This window comes from Malaclemys terrapin, chromosome 5, assembly GCF_027887155.1.
Source record: "Malaclemys terrapin pileata isolate rMalTer1 chromosome 5, rMalTer1.hap1, whole genome shotgun sequence".
NCBI lineage: Eukaryota > Metazoa > Chordata > Testudines > Emydidae > Malaclemys > Malaclemys terrapin.
The window spans coordinates 118,962,783-118,987,944 of record NC_071509.1 but is presented as its reverse complement, the minus strand read 5'-3'; the positions used below and the strand labels follow the sequence as shown (position 1 = coordinate 118,987,944).

The following is a 25,162-nucleotide window of genomic DNA, read 5'->3' as shown; positions in this document are numbered from 1 at the left end:
TAGTCATTTGTCCAGTCTAGTTCTGAAGAGGCATTTAAAGCTGCCAATAGAAGCTACTGTCCTGACACTATTACAAATAGTTTGAAACCTCCTCTTGAGATTTATGACTCCCTCATTTGTTTTCTTGCCTGGAAAATGCTCAATTCCATTTTAGTTGATTTCATACATAAATAAGCCACTTCTAAATCCAATTTGCAAGACATCTTGCTGGAACTACCTGGTTTCTGTAATCTCATGGGTTGGATTTCTCTCTCTCTATATATATATATCTAAGCTATCCAACAAGTCTCTATTTACATGCCAGAGCCTAATCTTTTTCCTGAATTGCACGAAATCTCTGTCAGAAAGCTGTGAAACTACAGTAACTATAAACTGATCACAAAATTCTCATCAATCATATAAACAAAACAAAACAGAGCATCACTTATAATTACCATAAAAGAGCATTTGTGTGTATTAGGTAACACCACTATGTATATTTTTGACTTACACAACCTTTCTAATGAAATGTAACTATCCAAAGTGAATACCACCAAGTATATGGGCTGTGGTTACAGCTATCTTAAATGATTTTACAGATATTACACTAGCTACAAAGAACTAGAGTTTAAGAAACAGGTACCTACTTTGCACATATACAATATGTAAGCCCATTTTTTTTGTAAGCTAAAGGGAATTCTGTACTATGTACCAGGGACCAAAGTTCCCCCAAACCTAAACTAGCACAAGTGGGTTCCCTGTGTATGGGAGAGTAGCAAGTCGTGATTTTGAGGGCCTAACTGGAGACTATTTTAAGGGACCTGATTTTAAGAAGGTGGTTGAGATCACCTTTCCATCTCCTGGATCCTGGAAGTTGCTGGGGATAACACAATCCCCAGCATTAACTAGAGAAGCCTCTACGTGCAGCTGCATCAGCTCAGTATAATCAGAGAGAAGTTCCTGCTACATTTCCCCCCCTCCCTCACCTGATCACACCCCTACACCATTCCTGGGTGGCCAGTTCATGCCTGTTTAAGTCCCCTTTACTGTCCAGAACCCAGAATTAAGACCTTCAATTTAATGGAGTTAGACTTGATATAAAACTAGTGCGAGTCCAAAATCCAGCCCAAAATACTGAAGTGGGTTCAAAATGATCCTAACAGTTTGCCCATCACTGTTTATGTCCTTATGCCAATAGTGCTTCATCTGGATTCTTGCTTTCACCCTAGGAGACTGATTTCTTGACTCAATAAAGCTAGTCTTAAGAGTTTGTGACATAGTGAAACTACTGTAAGAAAATCACACTGCAAAGATTCTTACTGCCAGTTGCAAGACTACAAAAACAACACCACTTAGAAGGCGCCACCGCTCTCATCCCTGTCTTAAATCCAGACATCGCCTACTCAGACATTGCTGGGAAAACATTATTTTCTGTCAAAAACAGAGTAGAAATTGGAAAAGCCTGTTAATCAGCTGCATCCAAACAACAGCTGTATTATGAAATGGAGAATGTTAAATGTTGATCTCTTTGGCTACCCACTTTTCTGGCAAGATATTTGACCTTCAGAGCTGGCACAAGACTGGGTCTCAAAGCACAAAAGGCCAAGGAATACAAGAATGAGAAGACTTAAGAAGTTAACAAAAAAAATGAATAATTTCCAAGATGAGAAATTACTCAGAATTATCAGAAATTATTTAGTTATCTCTTCCCAGCTGGTGTTATTCTTCCAGATTGTATTCATCTGCTTTGCATCCATTTTTTTTTACCCCTTTCATTTCTGTCTACAATAAATAATCTATTTATATCCCTACTTTCATCTTCAATACGTGAAAACACCATATTCCAAAGACCCTTTGAGATATTTCAAGGACATCACACAAAAAGATAGCTGCTTCTCTGACTGATAAAACAATATAAGGGAATGACTGTTGTGTTTGATGATAATAAAGAATCAATGAAAATTCATGGCCCTTGGCTATGAAAAATAATGGTCGTATACTGCACCTTTTCCTCAACCTTTCTACGTAGTCTGTGTGTATCTGTGGGGACACTTTGAATCAGCCCTTCAGCCAATGTATGCCAACATAGTTGCACTGACTTCAAAGTGACATCGGTTTGCAATAGCAGAGGAGCTGACAATATGAAATCAGACGTGTTCCTGCCATTTATCATAAATATTATTTAATTGTCATGAGGTTTCAATTCCTGTGTTCAGAACAAATATGATGTGCATTATTTGCCCACAAAACTGAAGGACTTCTGAAGAGAACACTTGGCATTTATAATGGACGGCATGGTCAACGCACTGAATCTGCATTAACTAATTGTCCCATCATTCTTGTCGAGTACTTGAGTTGGTATAATCTCCATTTTATAGACACGGAAACAGAGATAGGGGACTATTGCTACCAGCAAATTTAATCATATCCTAATAAAAAACAGTGGAAATTTGCAGACAAAATAATTGCAGAGAATTTCATTCTATTTTATGGACTGCTGTGAAGCTGCCCTGCAGTATGAAACTGATTTCTAATTGTGATATAGTTTTTGCTGCAAATATACTGAACTTAGGGTATAACTGAACAGCCAATTCCTGTAAACCTGCAAAATCACTACTGGCAAATTATCTTGAGAATTTCACCTCGAATCTTCACATTTCAGAAAATCATTAACTTTTAAAGTTGTTTTAAGGGGGAGACCATTGGAAAATTTTCTGCCGACTCTCCACAGGAAGACTGTAGAACTTGAAAAACAACAAAGAGTCTGGTGGCACCTTACAACACCCTGAATAGATGCAGCAGGAGATACAGGACTGATTTGCCTGTTCCCCAGGCATGAACAAAGCAACAAGAAAGTCAAAGGAAATGGGCAGAACAGACTGCCTTCATAGTAAACTCAATCATGGGTTCCATCCTGGCTTCAGAAATGAAGGTAGATAGTAAAACTCAGACAGGCTTCTTTCTCAAGGGTCCATGCATCCTGGGCTTGCCCAGTGGAGTTCTGTTGATTTCTACTGACAAATTATAAGATACTATGCAAGTCAAGAAGAGATAAACTAAGGATTAATTTGGCTAATATTAAAAAAAATGGAGTAGCTGGAGAACCTCAGGGCATAGACACCTGAACGGAAGCACAAAAGAGGATAGCATCCCCCAGGCAGTTTAACACCAGTACTGGGTGAATGGAGGGAAAGTTATTTGCCAATATTTTCCCAAAGTTTCACTCTGTTAGAAAGCCATGTTCTTCCCTTGTGAACTTTTGAATCAACAGGTTTTTACTGTTCTAATACTAGGAAGTGGCTGTTCTTCATGCAATTATCAATACTTATCTGCTAACAAAGGTATTTGTGCACAAGTAGTTTTTCACTATGTGCACCTCAAGGGCTTACCCTTTTATAAGGATTCAGTTATCCAGTCAGGAAATAGAAACAATACCATGCAACATGCCCTTCATCCTTTTCTTCCCTTCCACATGCAGTACAAACAACTAATAGTCAATAGCTGTCAAAATTAATAGTTTGGAAACAAACATAAGCTGAAATATATCTGCAGAAAGTATTCACCCAACAATTACTAATAGCAAATAAACTTACAAAAAACCTGAAGTGTTTGCAAAGGATTTAGACTTGCAAACAATGATTCCCCAAGCCAACTAACTGCAAACAAACTTAGCCCCTCATGGGTTAGTCTCAATGACAAAAATATCAGCAAATAAATATACTTTCCCTCAGGTCTGGTTCCACTGAGGCTCCTCCCCGGTGGGTTCCAAACCCTTATTCTCTCTGTTCCTGAGAGTTCCCTTGTGCCAGATGCATAACAAGCCACCTGGAGCAGTGAGTCTGCCCAGACACTGCATTCCCAGGTATCAGACGGAGTGTACTAGGGAACACTGCCAACCTGCTGCAGGGCTTAATGTGTTGAATAAATTGTTCGCTAAGACTGTTTTGCCTAACCTTTAATTACCACTTATATGTACCATCCAACAGGACCCATAAATGTATGCTGATTTTTTTTCCATCACAGGGAGAGAGACTTGGGCCCAAGTAGTTGCATCATTCACAAACTCATAGACTTTAAGGTCAGAAGGGACCATTATGATCATCTAGTCTGATCTCCTGCACAATGCAGGCCACAGAATCTCACCCACCCACTCCTGTAACAAACAGGGCCGGCTCTAGGATTTTTGCCGCCCCAAGCAAAAACAATTCCCCCCCCCCCCCCATTTTTTTCTTACCCCACCCCCGGCCCCACCTCAACTCCGCCCCTTCCCCAAATCCCCAGCCCTGCCTCCTCCCCACAGGCTCTCAAGCCTAGGAGGGAGGGAGGGAGAGGGAGAAGCAGTGCGTGCGCCGCGGCCACTCGGGGACCTCCCTCCCTCCCAGGCTCTCAAACCCGGGAGGGAGGGGGAGATACCGAGTGGCCGCGGCGCGCGAAACAGCTGATTTGCGCGCCACTGCTCCCCCTCCCTCCCAGGCTCTCAAACCCGGGAGGGAGGGGGAGATCCCAAGCGGCCGCGGCGCGCGAATCAGCTGTTTCGCGCGCCGCAGCCGCTCGGGATCTCCCCCTCCCTCCCGGGTTTGAGAGCCTGGGAGGGAGGGCGAGCAGCGGCGCGCGAGCGGCAGCAACGGAGGTGAGTTAGGGCAGCCAGGGCACATTTTTAGGGGCGGCATGGCCCGCGCCAGAATGCTGCCCCTAAAAATGTGCCGCCCCAAGCACCAGCTTGTTTTGCTGGTGCCTAGAGCCATCCCTGGTAACAAACCCCTAACCTATGTCTGAGTTACTGAAGTCCTCAAATCGTGGTTTAAAGACCTCAAGGTGCAGAGAATCCTCCAGCAAGTGACCCGTGTCCCACCCTTTCCCTCTCCTCACACCCACCAGCCGAAACACCACATTCTGGACTGAAAACAGATAAAAAGAAAAATAATTAATTCTTTTCCTTAGTTGTATTTTCTAAATGAGTTGCAGTGGTGTGTGTGAATGAACCTAAAAATCTGTTAATGACTTTATGTCAGCAGATTGGTATTCCTCTCAGCAGGTGTTTGTTTTCTTAATTATAGGCTCCAGAAAGTTAGATAAATCCATTTTAGAAGTTGCTGCTCTCCATCTGATAACAGCATTGTTACTTAACCGACAGTAAGTGGTTAAAGTAAAGTTCTTTGCTTCACAATTCTGCCGCAAATTCAGCATAGAGACTAGGGTTCCCAGACAGAACCCTAGAGAATTTGGATATCAGAACGCATACAGTATAACTTTCCTTTGTAGCTAAATGAGAATATTGTACTACATGTTACAGTTGAGGCATCAAATCCAGGACACATTTCAGCACTCTAATTTGCTTCAGAAATATTTCAAAACTGCAACAAAGTGGGTATTGGAACAGCCCTAATTTGGTCTGGTCTACTAGTTTCCCATAACTATTGATGGGGTTTTTAAACAAGTAATACTTCTGAAGATTTTTTCCCTCCTACCTCTATCATGCGGTGTTTTCATAATTACTCATGACTTTTAGGCAAAAAACTCAAAAGCAGCTCAATTAGAAGCATCAAAGGTTTCAGAATCAAATTTACAGATTTCTTTCACCTATAAAAGTTTAGAAGCTGTAGTAGCCATTGAGATACACTACATATTTTATGGCCTCTCACTATTTAATGCAGTTATTGATGCTATACAGGGCCGGCTCCAGGCCCCAGGCAACCAAGCATATGCTTGGGGCGGCACCTGGTATGGGGCGGCCAATCTTGGGGTGGCGGGGGGCAGCGCGGCGTGGCATTCTGCGGGGGGGCGCTCCAGCCACGCGAGTTGTGGCGCTCGGCGGGGGGGGGGGGGGGAGTGGCACGGGTCGCGGCGCTCGGGGGGGTTTCCGGCGGCTTGGCGGGGGTGGGGAGGCTCCGGCGGCACAGCGCGCGGCAGGGGGGGTTCTGGCAGCGCAGCGCTCAGCAGGGTCCAGCGGCGCAGCGCTCGGCGGGGCGCGGCGCTCAGGGGAGGTTCCGGCGGCGCAGCGCTCGGCGGGGGTGCAGCGCGGGGCTGGGGGGGGTTCCAGCGGCACGGCGCTCGGCGGGAGGGGGAGGGGCTCAGCGGGGCGGCGCTTTTTTTTGCTGCTTGGGGCAGCAAAAAAGTTAGAGCCGGCCCTGATGCTATAGCGCACTGAATAACTGCCCATGTAAAGCTGTGTGGCCTTACCACTACTATTACTGCCTTCAGCTAGCAGCCCAGTAAAGTTCTGTGTCCTGAAATATTGTGGTTAGTGTTTTTTAGAAGATGGTGTAAAGGCATGACCTTTTTAGGGCTTCAGTTCTACAAAACAGGTACAGAAAAAAATCCAGTTCTTCCTATTTTAACAGTAAATAGAGGGAATAAATGTAGAGAACACTAACATGTCCTTATTTCTAAAATTTATTTTGTCGTCAGAAAATCCTTTAAATTTTGCATCCATAAAAGAATAATTATTGACTGCCTGTAAGTGTGAAAAGTCTACATGTAATAAGAATTCACCTCTCTTCAGTAGCTTTGTTATATTTATGCAATTGTAACTGTGAATACAATATGGCACCATTTTTTCCTTACATTTAAATAGCAACACTCTCTTTAGATTGTAGCCTGGCTCACTCAAAAATATTGTATACTCTGGGTGAGAAAAGTCAGCTGTAGTTCTAGAGGTGGGGATTTTGCAGGATTGGTCTCTTTATAAGAAAGAGGAGCTTATTATCACTTCTTATGGACAGGGCCGGCTCCAGGCACCAGCTTAACAAGCAGGTGCTTGGGGAGGCCAAGGGAGAGGGGCAGCACCTGCGGCAATTCGGGGGCGGCAGGTCCCTCACTCCCTCTAGGAGCTGCGGCCGATCACGGCTTTTTTTTTTGCTTGGGGCGGCAGAGATGCTGGAGCCGGCCCTGCTTATGGATCACTAACTACGGTATGTGTTGAAGATAGGAGACTAGATCCTGGGTTAGGATCCATTTGCACAGATCCAGTGGAATCAGTGGAACAATGCTGATCTACACTGGCCGAGGATCTGGTCAAGTGGCTAGAATTTTCAGACATGAATGCCTAAATGTAGATTTTGGAGCCTACCTTTAGGCATCTGCATAAGTGGCTTGATTTTCAGAACAACTGAGCATTTTCAGAACAACTGATTTTCAGAACAAGTGAGCAGTTCTCACTTAAGTCTAGCTCTCTTAGGTAATTATGTGGCCTCTCCACATAATTACCTATGTATTCATCCTGACAGCACACCTGTAAGGTAAGGCAGTGCTATTATTCCTATTTTACAAATGGAGAACTGAGGCCCAGAGAGACCAAGTGACTCATCCAAAGTCACACACGAAGAGTCTGGGGGCAAAACAGGGAACTGAATTTTTGTCTTCCGACTCACAAGCTAGTGCCCTAACTACTGAGGTGATAGTGCTGAGCACCTATGAAAGTCAGGCCATTTTTATTTAGATGGCGATATATGGAGTGAGAAGTCTAAATTTAGACACCAAAGTTTAAAAATTCTGGCTAATGCAATTACTTTAGCAAGCTGGCCAATTCTCAAGAATTTGGTATCAGTTCGCTACTTCTAGGCCTGGCCAAATCGTTACTTTGGCAGTTATTCCTCAACCTCTCCTTTCCTCTGACCAACTATAAATTTTTGTTTCTTCCTAAATGAGAGGAAGAAATAATATAATTCTTCCTGACACACTCAACCATCTGCTGATGGCACAAAAGGTTTATTGACAATGCTCAGCAGCCAGGGAGCCTAGGATCATTTAAGATGCAATAAACATAACGTAACCTAGGAGAAATTAAGTTAGAGGAGTTCATGGGAATAACTTCTCCATCCTCAGAGAGAAAGTCAAAACCAAATATTGAATGGTCACAGAAGTCATGGAGGGAACCTCAAAATAGGAGAAAGAAAAAACTAGAAGAAGATTTTGTATATCTGTTTAGAAGTTGCTTTTGTATTTTCATTCGGAAAGTATAAACAAGTGCAGAATCAGGCTGATCATTTAAGCGCTGCTTCAAAACAAAGAACTATATAAGACAGGGTCTGCTGGAGAAAAGTAAGTAACTAGGGAAGACAGATTATTAAGATTTGTATTCAGGCACAGAATAGCTTACTTTCCTTAAACATCCTTCGGTTTGTAGCAATTTCATTAAATGGTTTCTTGTTTGCCTTCCAGAAATGCACAAAGGTCAATAGAGATGCAGCTTTGTATTTAAAATCTCAAAATGTGCATAGTGAAAGATATACAGAGAGGTTGTAAATATGAATTTTAAAAGGATATTTAGTGAAATATGAAATAACTAAAATGTGTTAATTAAACAAATTAGAAACCAAGGGTTATTTAAGGAGAATAAACTGCTTCACTATGGGCCTCAACTTAAACGTTACATTTCTTGAGGTTTATACAACAGGAAACTTCCTCTAGAACACCTGAATCAAGACTGGCTGTCTCTCTGAAAGATATGCTCTAGTTGTAACCCAAGTTATGGGCTTGATGTAGGAATTACTGATGAAATTCTATAGCCCATGTAATACAGGATGCCAGTCTACTGAATGAACGATAACACACTATAGAAATCTATATAAACACACACTATATTTAAACTGATCTTAAGCAATATACCGTTTGTGTGAAAAATATGAGTGTAGGTGTATATGTCTATATGTATAAATGTAGAACATAATTAACAGAAGTGCTGATCATACAGAACTTGATCTCAAGTAAGAGGGAGCTGTGAGGTGCTCAGGACCTCAGAAAATTAAGACCATATATACTACAACATTGTTCTTCTGTCTGCAGTAACTTAATATCACAGATGCTCAGATTTGCTCTGAGCTGGGAGGGAGGCAGAGTTATTTACTCTTTTCTTATGGCACTCTGGAGATTTGTAGCCATAAAACAGGCCCATAAAAGTAGTAAGTAAATAGGAAAATAAATGACCATTAAGGAACAGTAAATTATGAGCTTATTCCAGACAGCAGTTTATTATACATTATGGATGTTAGTAAATGTGAGTTTAGGTGTTGTATGATTGTGAACTTTGAAGGCTGGGGAAATCCATATGGCTAGTCCTTTAAGTAGCAAGCAAGCTACATACACAATAGTTTACTTATCCACCTTATCGCAAATAAGCACCTTTGACTGATTCGTAAAAAGCAGGAATTTGCTGCTGCGACTTGTCTCACAGTTGGCAACTTTTAAAATGGTCCAATGCAGAAAATCTGTCTTAAGGTATGTCTACACCGCAATAAAACACCCATGGCTAGCCTGTGTCAGCTGTCTCGGGCTCGCAGGGCTCGGGTGGTGGGGCGATAAAATTGCAGTGTAGACATTCAAACTTGGGCCAGAGCCTGGGCTCTGGGACCTTGGTTCCCAGAAGATCTATACTGTCATTTTACAGTCCTGCAGCCTGAGCCCTGCAAGCCCGAGTCAGCTGACACAGGCCAGCCGTGGTATTTTACTGCAGCGCAGACAAACCCTCTGGGACCCAAGCATCTGAGGGAAGCCATATATTTATTTAAATTAGACAAGTACCGTATTATTTGCCAAGTGCCTAAGCCAGCCCTGTTTTCCTTTACAGATTGGGGTGCCTGTTTCTTCCAGCTGGACCAAATTCTGCCACTATTCTTTCAGTTCCCTATTTCACCTCCCACCCTCCTGCTCCCACCCACCCCCCGCTTACCAAGGGTTTGGTTTCATCTTCATCTTTGAAATAATAAAGCTGGTCCCCCTTGAGAACAAACCAGCGTGTGTGCCAAGTCTTGACAAAGCCTCCTTGCTTCCGCAGCCACCCACACTTAATGGCATTGTGCCGTCCTTGGCTTAGCTGGGGACTCTCTGCAGAGCCATTGTTCTCATCCATAATGAGGCCGATGGACTCTCCTGTTTAGACAACAAAGGGGGAAAAGAAAAGAAAAAGAAACCACGTTATTCTCTTTTTAAGGGGGGGCAAAAAAGTAGCAGCCTGCCAATTTTCAACATAGCTAGAAAACAAATAAGCCCTTACAACAAAAATGCCCTACAAGAGCTTTTACTATCCACCTGTTTATTTTCATGCCAGTGCCAGTCATAATCCAGTTTCCAAAGTTTCATGAAAAGTAAGATCCATGTTAAACAGCAAATAAGCAGGGAGGGAAAGAAAACCACTTTTCAGGTACAACGTGATCTACATTTCCTGCACAGCGAGCAAAACATGCCCATTCAGTCTAGATGATTTAGGACTTATTCACACTTAACAGTTCATTTGTATTAAGGGAAATGTGAGTTTAAAGCACAATAGCTTTTCCAGAATAATTCCCTGTGTTGACAAACCCTTATTTTAGTTTAAAGGGAAACAACAAAGAAAGAACCAACATAAAGGCTCCATGACAGAGAAAGATGAGCGTGTCTCATGCTATAAGGTCCTCTATTCCATCACAGCCTTCTTACAGGTAAAGGTGTAGAACACAGAAAATAGAATTGTTACTAGGTATATCACATAATGTAATAGCTCCCCTACTGGAAGGAAGGAGGAGAGGGAGAGAGTGGGTGTGGGGAGGAGGGCGGTGATCAAATGTTGCAATTAGTGCAGAACTTTTGCAGTTAAACCTTAAGCCATGAGAAACTTGGTTACTCTGGGGCTTGAACATGGACATGAACCTAGAAAATTTTCATGTAAAACTCTTTCAAAGCCTGCAACATACTTGTCAAAACTTAAGGCCATACTTTCTGGTGTCTGGATAGGCATGAATCTTCTAGACTGATTTTGCATTTGCATAATATATGTTTATGTGATAAGTTTTCAAGGTCAAATAATTCCTCATTAACCCAGATGCAATGCATGGATCTGAACAAACTCGTGAAGCTTATTTTTTCCAACCTTCAATGTTCTGGGTTCAAATACACCCAAATTATCAAGTGAAACTTAAGGAAGCAAAACCACATGTACTGAAACAGCCTAAAATGAGATCAAACCCCATACAGCCCCATATATAAAAGGACAAACCCTTAACTCAGGGGTGCCCAACACGGTGCCCGCGGGTGCCATGGTGCCTGCCAGGGCATCCACGTGCGCCCGCCTACTGGCCGCCGGACAAGCAGACACCAAAATGTCGCCAAGAAGTGGCAACGTCAAGAAGCGCTACTGCCGAAATGCCAGCAGTGACGCCTCTTGACGTTGCCGCTTCACGGTGGCATTTCGGCGGCTGCTTGTCCGACGGTCACGGTCCTCGGCAGCTAGTCATCCGGCGCCCGCCCCACGGGAAAGGTTGGGAACCACTGCCTTAACTAATATGGTAACTTACGGTGCCATGACTAGGACAAGGACTGGTCGGTCATCACAAAGGCACCTGTTTTGCTTTTTAGGAAGTTAAGAAATGGATCATCAAATAAATAAGAAGTCAGAGAATAAAACCATGGGTTAGTTCAGCGAGTCTAACCTCTTGCCAAAGGAGGCTTGTTCTCTACATTGTACTTATGAGTGCTTTGTCATTCCCAACTTCCCTTGGGGGAGAACTGTATTACACCACTGCATACTAAACTATGGCATAATATAACTACCAGAAATCTATTCCATAAAATAATAGACTCCTCAGTTAGGGTAAAAAATCAGGGGGAAATTCCTAACATTTCACTGGTTCATTTCCTTCCCATTAGTCCTAATTCTCCTCCTTTGGACCAACTTCAACAATTTCCCTTCCTTCTTTGTGGTTACACCAATTGCTTCCAATATTTGTAGCCTATTGGCACATCCCTCCATAGGCCCTGATCCTGCAATGAGATCTATGTGGATAAACCCTTAATATATGCATTGTGTTGCATTAAAGTTAACAGGGCTCAGCAGAGGTTTCAGAGAGCTGTTTGCAAAGATCAGATTTCAGGACCAGGGCTTAAATTACCATTTAGCCAAGCTCTACATATTATTTTAATGAAACCTCACATGCTCTCCTTCCACAGTTCAGATCAAACAGGATTTTCTAGTATCAGAGGGGTAGCCGTGTTAGTCTGAATCTGTAAAAAGCAACAGAGGGTCCTGTGGCACCTTTGAGACTAACAGAAGTACTGGAAGCATAAGCTTTCGTGGGTAAGAACCTCAAGTACTTGCATCTGAAGAAGTGAGGTTCTTACCCACGAAAGCTTATGCTCCCAGTACTTCTGTTAGTCTCAAAGGTGCCACAGGACCCTCTGTAGGATTTTCTAGAACATTTGTATGGAGTGATATCACAAACTTAGCCTCCTTGAGAAATATCCCCAGCTGCTCTAATGAGTTACCACAAAACACAGGAGTATGCCTGGCCATTAGTGTGGTAGACAAAGATTTGTGTGTGCCTAGGGTTTTGAGAATGAACCAGAGTATAAACTCTCAGACCACACTAGCAGACAAGTTTTGTGACAAGATTTACCCACTTGCGTCACCTTTCACTGAGGCTAGCGAGTGGCCCTTAATGCTGAAGCCCTTAGTTTACGCAGAGGAAGATGGCATTTTCAGGATTTTGTAAACAGAGTTGAATCTCTGCAGGCTTGTATGTAAAGGAATAGCTTCATTTAGCTCTTGAGCTGCACCTGGGGGATCTCACCACCTCTAGAAAAATTAAGGACCTGATTTTCTACTACCTTGTTCCTTGTGCATTCATTTACATGAGTGCAAAATACATGTAAAACATTACTAATTATGATCTGATCGCATTTTTCCTGCACTTTGCACAGATGTAAACTACGTAAGATGAAAGGCAATGACAAACCAGACCCTGAGAGCCCCAGTGTGTGTTTTAGTTCCAGGCTTGGAGTTTTTAACCATTAAAGCTGGGGTTTGATATAAACTTTTGTGACAATAGGAATTGAATAGAAAAGAAAACTTTCAAGATCCACCTTAAACTACATCTGTTTACACCAGTCCCTTTAAATGTTCAGGGAACTCTCTGTTCTCCCCTTGGTCATGGCCTCAGACTCCCTGGACACATATTCATGTGGATTTTGCTAGACCTCTAGAAGGTTATGTTTTAGGTCATAGTCAAGGCCCATTCAAAATGGCCAGAGGTTTTTGAAATGGTTTCTTCTATTATTAAGACCATTGGGATTTGTATCTTCTTTAGCCAGTTTAGTTTACTACTACAGATTGAGAGTGACAATGGACCTCAATTCTGTTCTGATTAATTTTGGAGATTCCTAGCGTCAAATGAAGTTCAGCATATAGGCTCAGCGCATGCCATCCTGTTACAAACAGACTGGCTGAACACTTTGTACGAACACTTCAGCATGCCTTAACAGCCAACAAGTCTACTCTGAGTCATCAGCAAGAACTAGACAATTTCTTGCTTGTCTACAGGAACATATCACATGCTACCACCCAGAAGCCACCTGCAACTCTTTTCTTGAAGTAATCTTTGTGTACCAGTTGGGATCTGCTACTGATATTACCTCACATGTAGCTAAATCCCACGCTATGTAAACTGATCAATAAAATGAGATTTGTCGTCATTCTTTTCAAGTCAGAGACTTAGTATGGACTCGCAACTACAGTTGCAGAGTGAAATGGGTACCTGGAGACTTGTAAAATGCACAGGACTTTTGTTCCTACTAAAACTATCCAGTGGTATTTTATGGAAACATAGGGAACAGTTGCAGCCTCGACTAGTCCAGGAGTCTAGGACAGGGCCAGCTCCAGGCACCAGCTGACCAAGCACGTGCTTGGGGCGGCACCTAGTAAGGCGGCGGCCAATCTTGGAGGTGGCGGGGGGTGCTCAGGGTTTGGGGGGGGGCAGGGATTTGGTCGGGCGGCGCTGGGGGCGGCTGGGAGCACTGGGGGGGGGGATTCGGCAACGGCACTCCACGGGGGGGTGTGGCGGTGCGGCGGGGCACTCCGTTGGGGGGGGGGAAGTATGTGTTCGGTGGTGCGGCTCGGCGGTGGGGGTGTTTGGCGGTGCGGCGCTCGGTGTGTGGGGCAGCGGGGGGGTTTGGTAGCGCGGATCGGTGGTGGGGGTGTTTGGTGGCTCGGCGGGAAGTGTGTGTGGCGGCGGGGGGGGTTCGGCAGTGCGGCACTTGGCAGGCAGGTTCGGCAGCGGGGCTCAGTGGTGGGGGTGTTTGGCGGCACAGCGCTCGGCAGGAGGTGTGTGTGGCGGCGGGGGGGGGTTTGGTAGCTTGGCTCGGCAGTGGGGGTGTTTGGCGGCTCGGCGGGAAGTGTGTGTGGAGGGGAGGGTTCGGCAGCGTGGCGCTCGGCGGGAGGTGTGTGTGGCGGAGGGGGGGGGTTCGGCAGTGTGGCACTTGGCGGGTGGGTTCGGCAGCAGGGCTTGGCGGTGGGGGTGTTTGGCGATGCAGCGCTCGGCGGGAGGTGTGTGTGGCGGCGGTAGGGTTCGGCAGCGCAGCGCTCGGCGGGTAGGTTCGGCAGCGCGGTTTGGCGGTGGGGGTGTTTGGCCACGTGGCAGGAGGTGTGTGTGGCGGCGGAGGGGTTTGGCCGCTTGGCGGGGGGGGGGTTCGGCAGCGTGGTGCAGCACTCGGCGGCGGGGGGATTGGCGGCGCTCCACGGGGGGGGCAGAGTGTTCAGCTGCGTGGCACTCCGCAGAGGGCTGGGGGCTCAGCAGGGGGGTTCGCCGGCGCAGCGCTCTGCGGGGGGAGGGGAGGGTGTTCGGCGGCGCTCCATGGGGGGGTTGGGGGTTCAGTGGCGCTGCGCTCCGTGGGGGTCTGGGGGTGTTCGGCGGGGATGTTCGGCGGCGCAGCGCTCGGGGGGGGGGGGGAGTGTGGTGCTGAGGGTGTGTGTTATGGCGGCGCTATGGAGGGCGGCGCTATTTTTTTTGCTTGGGGTGGCCCTGGTCCAGAGATGTTCAAGTAGGACTTTCTGTTCCTCCAATCAAATCTCCTTCCCTTACAGTTCCTAATTTCGACAACTTGGTGGAAGAATCTTTGGTAGCAGATCCTGCTGATTCCTTTTCACTGACTATTCCTGTTGTTCAGGACACTGCCACACCACTATCACCGTGTAGGGTTGCCAACCCCCCAGAATTGGCCTGGAGTCTCCCAGAATTGGCATCGATCTCCCGGTGACTACTGAAAGCAATCCAGGAGATTTTAATAGGAGATTTTAAGAAAATGACATTATGTCATGTTGTGGGGGGAAAAAATCTCTGAGAATAGCTTCAGTCAGAGGCCTGGTCTACACTGGGAGAGAGAGGAGGGGCGAGCTATGTCGGTCTAAGTTATGCAACTTCAGCTACAAAAATAGCATAGCTGAAGTTGACGTACTAGAGCTACTTACTGTGGTAGGTTGACTGCTGCCGCTCTCCCGTTGACTCCGGCTATGCTTCTCGCTCTGGTGGAGTACTGGGGTCAACGGGAGAGCGCTCAGCAGTCGATTTATCATGTCTTCACCCAGTGGATCGATTGCTCCGGAGGTAAGTGTAGACATGCCCAGAGTTGGCAACCCTATCACCACGTTATCCCAAGAGAGTGCGAAAACCAGTTGTGCACCTGAACTTACAAGTTGTTTAGTTAGTGGGTTGTTATTCCAGGGCAGAATAATCCCTTGCAATGTAAAAGTCTGATGTAGTCCACCGGCAACTTTTAGTTACGTTATAGAGTGTTTCATGTTAGCCACATAAACAATAATGTTTGAGTGTTTGGAAAGTTTTTAAAGTAGGGTGAAGGAATGTGGTGCCTGTCCTTTAAATGTTCAGGGGGCTCTGTGCTTTCTCCTCCCCCACTCGCACACCCTCAAAGCCTCACTTTCCTGCTAGTTTCAGTTTTGCAGCCAGAACAATTAAGCTAGCACAGCGGAGAGTTGTATGTCCATCCGCTCCCGCTGTGTCTGTCTGTCTGTCTCTCTTTCTCCTTCTCTACAGCTTCCAGAAATACAACAGTATTCTTTGAGCACCTCAGCTTTTAGCTAATTTTCTGCCATGGTTTTTAAAACAGCATGTTACGCTTCCAGGTCTGGTGTAACTTAAATGAGTATATTAGGAGTGATTATGAAACTGAGATACAATTATCAGAATGAAAATGAAATTACCCTCTAGGCATAGGAAACATATCATGTTCATAATTTCTATTTTTTCAGCCTTAGCTGGAATCACTTACATGCAACTATGGTTTATCAGGCTAAAGTGTTTGTAAAGGAACAGTTTACTAACTTAAATCCTCAGGAAATTATTTAGCTAATCTTTAATGGGAAGGTATTTTAATTGTAGGTAGGCTACTGCAATCTAAAACTGAGAAACATAAAATTGTGCATTTGAGCTTTGAGTTACTGATCATCACACAGGTATAGAAAATTATGGTTTCCAACTTAAATTAACCTTACAACTCTAGCTTTCGCGTCAGCCTGTGAAAAAGACTGAGAAAGTGTTTAAATGTAATAATTATTTGTATTACAGCAGTTTCTAGGGGATCAGGGTCCTATTGTACTAAGCACTGAAATCAAGAATCCAAACACAAGTATCAAGAACGATTGAACTCTTGGATCAAAAACATTCTTTCTTCTTCTCGTCTCTTTTTGGTTTGTTTTCCAAAGAGATCCATTAGGTTGGCACTGACACCAATGTACGTGTAGCAGGTATATGGATTTCAGTTAGCTAGCCACGAAGAATGTTTATTGATCTCTGTGTTTTTGCCAGATATCATGTATACATTAAATTATTCACATAATACTAAAGTAAATGAGGTGCTTGGGAGTAAACAATGTTCTTTTAAAAAAGAGAGAACATCCTTTTAGGTAAAATATTCATTGGTATGATATATTCTTTTTGTTTAAAAAAATATTGACTGCTATATCCCTGAAAGAGTGTAATTCAAAATTAGTTTCTCGACCCCCCCATTCCCTTACTCTTCAAACCACTTTCTTGTATGAAATTAGTAGAAATGCGAGTCAGCTGACTTGTTTTTGGTAATTGGACCATTACATGCAATCCCATGAGACCACATTTATAAAGGTTTTTATTGTTCTACATTTCTCCTTTACTTTCCAAACCTGAAAACTACAATCCAGACTTTGAATCAGAAATCCAACAGTTGGCTTACTCATGCTAGTTGTTTTCACAGCTGCTTCAGCACCATCATAAAAATAAATTGCAGGAATATCAGGTGTTGGCATTGACACAGACAGCAGAGAGGTGCAAAGAGTACATAAACAACACATGACCAAGTATGGGATTATCTCAAGATAACCAACTGTGTCTTGCCATTGTGAGACATGAGGCAGAAAGCCATGGCATTTTCTAAATAAACAAAATAAGAGTAATAACCCATCTTCTGAATGAAACATAAAACTTGTATTTTCTGAAAGAATCTGCCCATTTGTCCTGGCCAAGTTCCAATTTAGGTAATTACTAGATCTGAACAAATCTTGTACACTCCATTCACTGGGGCTGTCTATTAGTGAACCCTCTTGGGTTTGCCTGGAGATATGGGTTGTAAAGAATATACAACTAAGAAATGCTCTCACACATCCACCAGCTGCCCTCTTTCTTGAGGTCACAGACCCAATCTCTACCTACCACTGCTGGTCATACTTCATTCCCTTTTCCCCTGCCTAATGGAGCATGCAGCCCTCTTCCTAGGGTCTTTAGAAGCAACATCACTGTTCCCTTCATTTTCTTCTTGGGAGGGTTGGGGGAGTGTTACTGTTTCCACCTGACAGTTACAGTGGAGAAACATTCGCTCTCCCCCTACCAATTATCTGTATATTAAACAGGCATTTCTCATAAAATGTAGCACTTAGTAGCCACAAAATGCCTGGAGAGAGGATGGGCCAAACAGTGTCAAGTCCTGATCCATCGCATTTTCGTGGGCCTGAGCCAACATTGACAGGTTTTGTCTAGAAACAGCTGGTTTCAGGTCTGTTCGAGATTCTAGCTGAAATTTTTCACAGTTTTAGTAATTACATTCCAAGTACTTAAAACACTTCCTGCCTTTTCAGTTAGATACAGTACGAGATTCTACATCCTTGCTGGTCCTCAACTGACATATCAGGCTTTTGACAGCCAGAGACCAGCCCGGCATAGAATGGGCTCAGGATCCAAGGAACCGCCCTTTGGATTCTCTTCCTGATCGGTGCTGTGCTTGCCTTAGCTGTAACTGACTATCTGGTCCTAAATTCTTCTTCACTTCCTATCCTAAACCATTGCGCACCACTGAGCAGATGCTATGGCTCCACTCCAAAAGTGGTTTCATTTCACTGGTGGACAAATTGATTCTTCTGTGTAGATGTGTAACATTTATAAAGAGCTTTGTGATGAAAAGGAGCAATGTAAAAATTAAATGCAACTTTCATCCCAAATGATCTCAAACTCCCATGTAACTCACCTTCTTCAAGTGAGTCGTGTTCCTTTTATTATTATTTTTAAACGCACCACGGGACTAGCAATCCCAAAGTCTAAGGTTATGCTGGATTCTCACTGGTACTGAGATCTCTTCTTGGCAAATTGGATTCTTCCTTTTATTTAGAAAAGCTAGAAAATATTGTGCTATCCCCATTCAATATCTGAATGGATAACTTGTTATTCTATCTGCTTAACTATGGGGGCACTAATTAAAATACCCGTGTATTCTTCTTACTCAGTATCCACAATGCATTTTGCCAATGGCCTTGCCACACTATCAAAAGTCACTGGAATACCCATTCCATTTAGTTTATTTATTCAGCACCTATGATCAAAAGCCTAATGAGCTACGTTAACAAGTAAGACTGGCTCTTTGCTTGAAGCCACACACAGAGAGAACCTTGGGTGGGGGAAATAAACATTTAGCTAATACTTGTTCTGAGTTATTTGAGAACTCTTTTGTGCCACAGGCAGCTCCCCTCACCTATTTTTGCCCTATAAAAGGAGGGGTCTGAAAATATTTTGCTTAAAGGGACTTCACTTCCACCTCTTAAATTTCTTTTTATAAAGGACAGATGTAGAAATTGTACCCTCAGTTATTCTTAAAGGGCACAATCCAAAGCCCATTAATATCAATGGAATGACTCCAATTGATTTCAATGGGCTTTGGGAATCAGCTCCAAAGACAGGATCAAATACCTTATCCAACCCATTAAGCTCTTGCTCAGATATAACACTTACTACATGATCTGTATTCAGCCTGTGCCAGAACCATCTCACACAGATGTTCCTCAACTTCTGTAATTGTGACTTGTTGGCTATGCAGCCATATAGCATGAGTCTTGTAACAGAGTGATTGAGATTCACACACTCACAAACCTGCCCTAATTGTAATTGCTAGGTACTAGCTGCGTAATTAATCTGATGGTGCACTGTCAGAGCTGGTTGTGTCACTACAATAAGTGGTAGGCATTCATATGTCAATAGTCAATACAGCCAAGGTGTATGCAAGATATAAAATACATATTTCCATAAAAACCTTCACACTGCTATCTTCAGCCCAGCACCAGACTAACTTTGTGGATTTAAAAATGAGGAGATGTGCTGGATGCTCTGTGGTTGCACTTGAAGTATAAGATTTCAGTATCAGCTACGACCCTTCAGTATGTCACTTCTATAGGTGGGAGGCTAGGAGAATCCACATAAGCATCAGCACTTCTCTCTCCACCTGCCCCTGCCCCTTGTATGGTGGTGTTCTGGAGGACACCAAAGGAATTGAGTTCCAAGACATTCAGTGGATGCAGATCCCCTGCACCTCCCAAATCTTGCCCTTGCACATCAATCTTTCATTGGTTCCATTGCAAGGGAACCATCTTTGAAAGTGAAGGCACAGTTTGGCCACAAAGAGTACATACTAGAATAACTTGGATCCTCTATTTCTAGAACTCCCTTATATTCATAAGCATAGAATCATAGAAGATTAGAGTTGGAAGAGACCTCAGGAGGTCATCTAGTCCAATCTCCTCTTCAAAGCAGGACCAACACCAACTAAATCATCCCAGGCAGGGCTTTGTCAAGCCAGGCCTTAAAAACCTCTAAGGATGCAGATTCCACCACCTCCCTAGGTAACCAATTCCAGTGCTTCGCCACCTTTCTAGTGAAACAGTGTTCCCTAATATCCAACCTAGACCTCCCGCACTGCAACTTGAAACCATTGCTTCTTGTTCTGTCAATAAGAATCTGCTTATTATAAGCATCTGCTACGTTAAGCCTACACACCCAGCAGTGGTCATGCTGGAGGATGTACATTTCAGACAATTGTAGGTTAACTTTCAGATGTTCCAGACACCAATTTTATATTTGTCACCAACACACAGCATGCCAGGATGGCCCAATATATGCCAATAACATTGTCTTGTTGGTTCAGTTTGGTGAATTGCTGCAGGTGATGACCAATCTGGTTAGGCAATAAGCAGCATACATTGGTCTGGTTATTATTCCAGAGAAAATTAATTCATTGTCCATTACCATTCATCTTTAAATTACAGCCAGCTCAGTGTTAACCTGTCTGGACAGGATACTGAACAAGTGGCAACTGTCAAATACTTGGGAAAAATCATAGACAATGCTAGAGGCCCTTCAAGCAAGCTTTGCAGGGACATCGTGATGAAGCTTACTATGAAGCTATTGATCTGTAGAACTATGGTTACACCAACTCTACCGTACAGCTGCGAAACATAGGCACTGAGGAAGGCTGAAAAGCAATGGATTGATATTTTTGATTCTCATTGTCTTCGTCAGCTTCTCCTCATTAAGTGACTTGGCAAAAATCAACAGTGAGGATATTCATAACTGATCTGACCAATTGCCTTCAGCAATGGTTTTGCTTTGGGGGCTTTCTTGATACAGACATATTATTAAGATGGAAAACAAGTGAATTACAAGTGTTTACACCAAGAAACACCACTAGACGGTCAGCAATCTCATGGCTGCCAAAAGTTTCGGTGGTATGGTAAGACTGCCAATGATAGACTGAACATCCAACCAGGCCAAGCTAGAGATCGAGCCAAGTGGCCCTCAGTGTGCAAGGATTTGCCCTGATAATTATGAGGATGTAGGTTAACTTGTGCTGTCCTTGCCACTAGGTCTTGCTTTCTTAAATTCAAAAGACAAATGTTGTAAGAGACCAGTCTTTGTTTTTCAGCACTGTGACCATAGTAGGGCCTAAAACCAGGTGGCTGGGACTAAATGTGCCTAATCGGTTACAGAGAGTTTTCTGACCGCTAGAAAGCACACATCCACAGGTCTCGCTGTCACTTGCTAGCTCCACTGCACTGGTATAAGTCAAGAGGGGCTCTGTTTGTAGATAACTAGCAAAATTGCTAAACTTACCTATATAACTCTTTACAAGTATGATGTGTAGAGCATGTGACATGCATTCCCTGAGTCAATTTTGACTACAAAATGTCCCACCACAAAGGAGGATTTTCTGGATCTTGAAGAGGAATTTACAGGGGAACAACTGCTCATGGTCTGCTTTTGCATATTATTTGTTGGATGGGGGCATCCGTCTCCCACTCCCATCCTCTCTCATGTTTTTTACCCACCTCCCTCATTACATAATATTTAACTGTGGGATAGGGCAAATATTTCTTCTGAGTTTAGAGGGGCAGGGAGGGGCAATTGAGGCAGTGGGAACTGATGGCTACTTCATCTTCCTGCTGCTCTCTAGGCTTCGCTCAAATTATTTGCTCGATATAACCTGCTATGCTGCACAAAAATACATAAAGCAGGAAACTGGCAGGGAGCGCCTGCAGAAGCAGCTTCAGCCGCATACAAAGCTGCCAGAATGATAGGCCCTAGTAACTGGAGGGCCAAATGACATGCAGAAAAATATTTCAGTCTCACATGGGATGGACAGTGGGGGGAATTCAGAATAGCTGCAAAGTCTGGTGAACTGAAGCACAGAGCAAGTCAGAGGCAGCATCAGGAAAAAAAACTAGATGCCTTGATTCCCAGATCCCTACCCTTACCATTAGGATACACTGCTTCAGAAGGTCTGAAGAGACTGCAAAGTCTCTGATCTTGTTTATCGAGTGTCATACAGTATATGGAGAAAGAGTCGCAATTCCCCTCCCCCGGAAGGACAATTTGATATGACTTGCTGTATTGTGAACACTTTTAATGTTTGCTGACTTCATTAACACATGAATGGATTAGAGCAGGCAGGCACAATCTCAGAAGATCATTGCTGTAAATATAGAAATAATTTTGGTGTAATTCTTCCTTATCAAAGTGTGATAGCAAAGTTCATCTGAGCATGGATGTCACCAGGTCTCTTGAATAATGCACTGCTGAGAACGTAACTGGACAGTCTGCTCTCTCAGAAAATGAAGACAACAGGCATTCTTCCTTCATCTTTTGTACAGCAGTTCAGGGTCACAATCAGGCTTTCCACACTTTGTGTAAAATTTCCCAATGGGGTGGTGTGTTACAAATTATAATGGCTAAAAAATATACCCAGAGACAGCAAAAGAAATTTTAGTTTGACAACAGCTGAGAAGAAACAAAACCCTGCTGAAAGTAAGTGGCCCCTTGACAAATCTAATTGGAACTGCTATTGAACTGAGCCCCTGAAGGATGGGTAAAGACGGAATGGCCTTTATTTAAAAAGAGAGACGAATCCAGTACAAACACTGCAGGGGGGAAACAGGACTGTTCAAAATGAAGGAGCAAACAAGCTCTGGAAAGAGTGAGGCTTGTGGCTATTGGGGTGGAGGAGGGAAGGAGATGGGATTGTTTGCTACCTACATTACATGTCAAATTTATCTCATTCTTACAGCAAATACTGCCCTCAGCAAAGAACCAAGTCTAGAAATGACATGGTACCGCTGAAAATACTAATTGGCCAATGCAGTGATATACATTACAGAGGTCAGACCTGTAGTGGTGTGGATATAGAAGAAAACTGGTGTATCTACTTATGTGTGGGTGTTTGGGGCAGGAGGACCTACTGGTGAATGTTTTAGTTCAACTCATCTCTACTGAAACTGTTATTTTACAGTGTTTGTGTATATACCTATAACGTAAGAGCCAAGTAACAGCAAAAGCAACGGCACATTACTCTTGTCCAAAGGAAAACATTGTAAACATTAAGTTTACAGCTCAAATCTTTTTAAATAAAGAAAGTCAGTGTATATATTTTTGACATATTTAATGCTATGTTTAATGTTGATTCATTTCCTCTACTTTGATCACAGAACTAAGATGATCCCTTCTCAGTTAAAAAAGTTGAAGTATCAGCAAAATTGGGTATTCAACTATCTAGTCCACAGTACCTCTGAAGCAGTGCATCATGCTGTTTTGAATGTGTCAGAAGTATCACAGTACTTCTGAGAACAGGATTTGGGGAGTGACACCACAGAGTCCCAAATTACTGTAGTATTTCAATAGCTGTCCACCTATAATAAAAATTCATGTGGCTTAAAATATGTATTCCAAATCCAATCAAAATTGTATACATATACAATGGAGTATGTGAGCGGGAGCATGGCTCTGCTCTTAGGAACTACAGCAGCACAAATTGTAATAACGTGTATAAAGACATATATAAAGGCATGGGGCATTAAACCCTCTTGTGGAGTCTCTTGGTGCTATTACACTAGGGAAAAAAATAGCCTGTAATTAAAGGCTCAATCCTCTCTAGTACTGAGTACTTCTTGCTGAGTACCCTCGATTCCTATTAAGCTCAATGATGGGAGCTGAAGGCATCCAACATCTGCTCAACCACTTGCAGGTTCTGGGCCTAAAATACACCAGTGTCTATAACCATTTTTTATTCTGTTTAGAAATGTTGTATGGAAGTTGTCACTGCCTCAATTGTATAAAATACTAGCCACATTGACACCGAGATTTCCAAGTTAGTATTTTGGAGACAGTGTAGTCAATGTTTTTAAAAGACGAGAGGTCTGTCTTTCCGCTGAGGAAGCCAGCTAATCAGTGCCATTACTTTGTAGCTGGTGTTTCAGTCCTCGGTCCAGGAAAAAATGAATTTCTATTCATGGAATTAACATTTCACTTTGTTAAAAGCCACAAAGGTTTCCTTTACATATCTGAGAGAAGGAAGGAATATCTGTTATGTCATCCTAGCTGTCACATGTAAAGTAATAAAATTCCACTATTTTATGTTACATTTGTTCATGTTTGCACAGCCATTTCTAGCTGTGAAAACTGTATACAAATGCTATTATTATATACCTCTTTCCTGCCCTTCTTTTTGCCCCATGCCAGCATCTACACCCTTATGCTTGCCTCCTACACACCTCCATAAATATTTAGGAACTGTACTTGCTCATACAGTTCTCTCTTACGAGACTAAGATCAATACTTTGTGCCTGTACCAAAGTCTTTTGCCAGGCAGGTATTATTTGGGAATGCCTCTTAATTGTGGGGTACAGACATTGCCCAATATTAGACAAAACTCTGTCTGAATATTATTTATGTATATACGCATTTGAAAAGATTCTTAGACCAAAATAGAAAGACAGGTTTTAGGACCAAGAGAGAAAGACAAGCTTTACTATAGAAGAACATATGTAGCTATAGCATTAGTGCCTACATGACTTAGAAGCCTAGGTCAATTTCGAAAATAGTACTTAGGCCCAGATTTGTAAGGGTATTCAGACATTGTTCTGCTCCGCATAGCAAGGCTCGAGTCATTTTCAAAAGTGATATAGGCACTTAGAATCACTCTCATTTTCACTCTCTCTCTCCCTCTCTTTCTCTCAACCATTGACTATTTCTTGTAATTATGAATGACAATGAATTACCACTATGAATGATAACAGCAGCATTGCTACCACTACCACCAGTATCTTCTCCTCCAATTTTTTTGTGAATGATACCAAAGCCCCAGAAAAAATGGGCTGAAAATATTCAGCAAATGTGTGTCAAATTCATGAATAGTTTCAGATTGACCAGAACAGTATTTTTCAGCAGACAGACTACTCACCTGAAAAATTTCACTCAGCTCTACTTAGGAACATTCATCTCATTGAAAGTCAACAGGATTTAGACTTCTATTTACAGCCCAGGGGAGTTGGGGCACTCACTCAGGGTGTAAGAGGCCCAAGCTCCTTGCACCAATGACTTTATTTATGCAAAGTGGAACAGCTTTAAACAGGAGAGTTTGAGAGAGACCCACACCAGAATGTCCCAGAACCCAGTGGCTAAGGCACTCTCCTGAAGTGAGGAAGACCCAAGTTTGAATTCCTTCTCCACATCAGGCAGAATGGAAAATGAAAACTGGGTTTCCCATATCCTAACTGACTGTCCTAACTACTGGGCTAAAGGTTATAAGAAAGGCATCACCAATACCAACACCTGCTCCTCCCTCTACCAGTCTTGTTTCATGA

At 43.2% G+C, this 25,162-nt stretch overlaps 1 protein-coding gene across 5 annotated transcripts in view; it reads right to left on the bottom strand.

Moving 5' to 3' along the window:
* Nucleotides 1-25,162, bottom strand: part of ARHGAP24 (Rho GTPase activating protein 24) — a 337,655-nt gene that overhangs the window by 268,268 nt on the left and 44,225 nt on the right. For 4 of the 5 annotated variants that reach the window (XM_054030215.1, XM_054030224.1, XM_054030213.1 and 1 more), the window contains exon 2: nt 9,647-9,846. The exons of the other annotated variant lie outside the window; for it this stretch is intronic. In XM_054030215.1, the coding sequence (XP_053886190.1) occupies nt 9,647-9,826 (180 nt within the window). In that variant the 5' untranslated portion in view covers nt 9,827-9,846. The remainder of the gene's footprint in view (nt 1-9,646; nt 9,847-25,162) is intronic. 5 annotated transcript variants of the gene reach the window in all.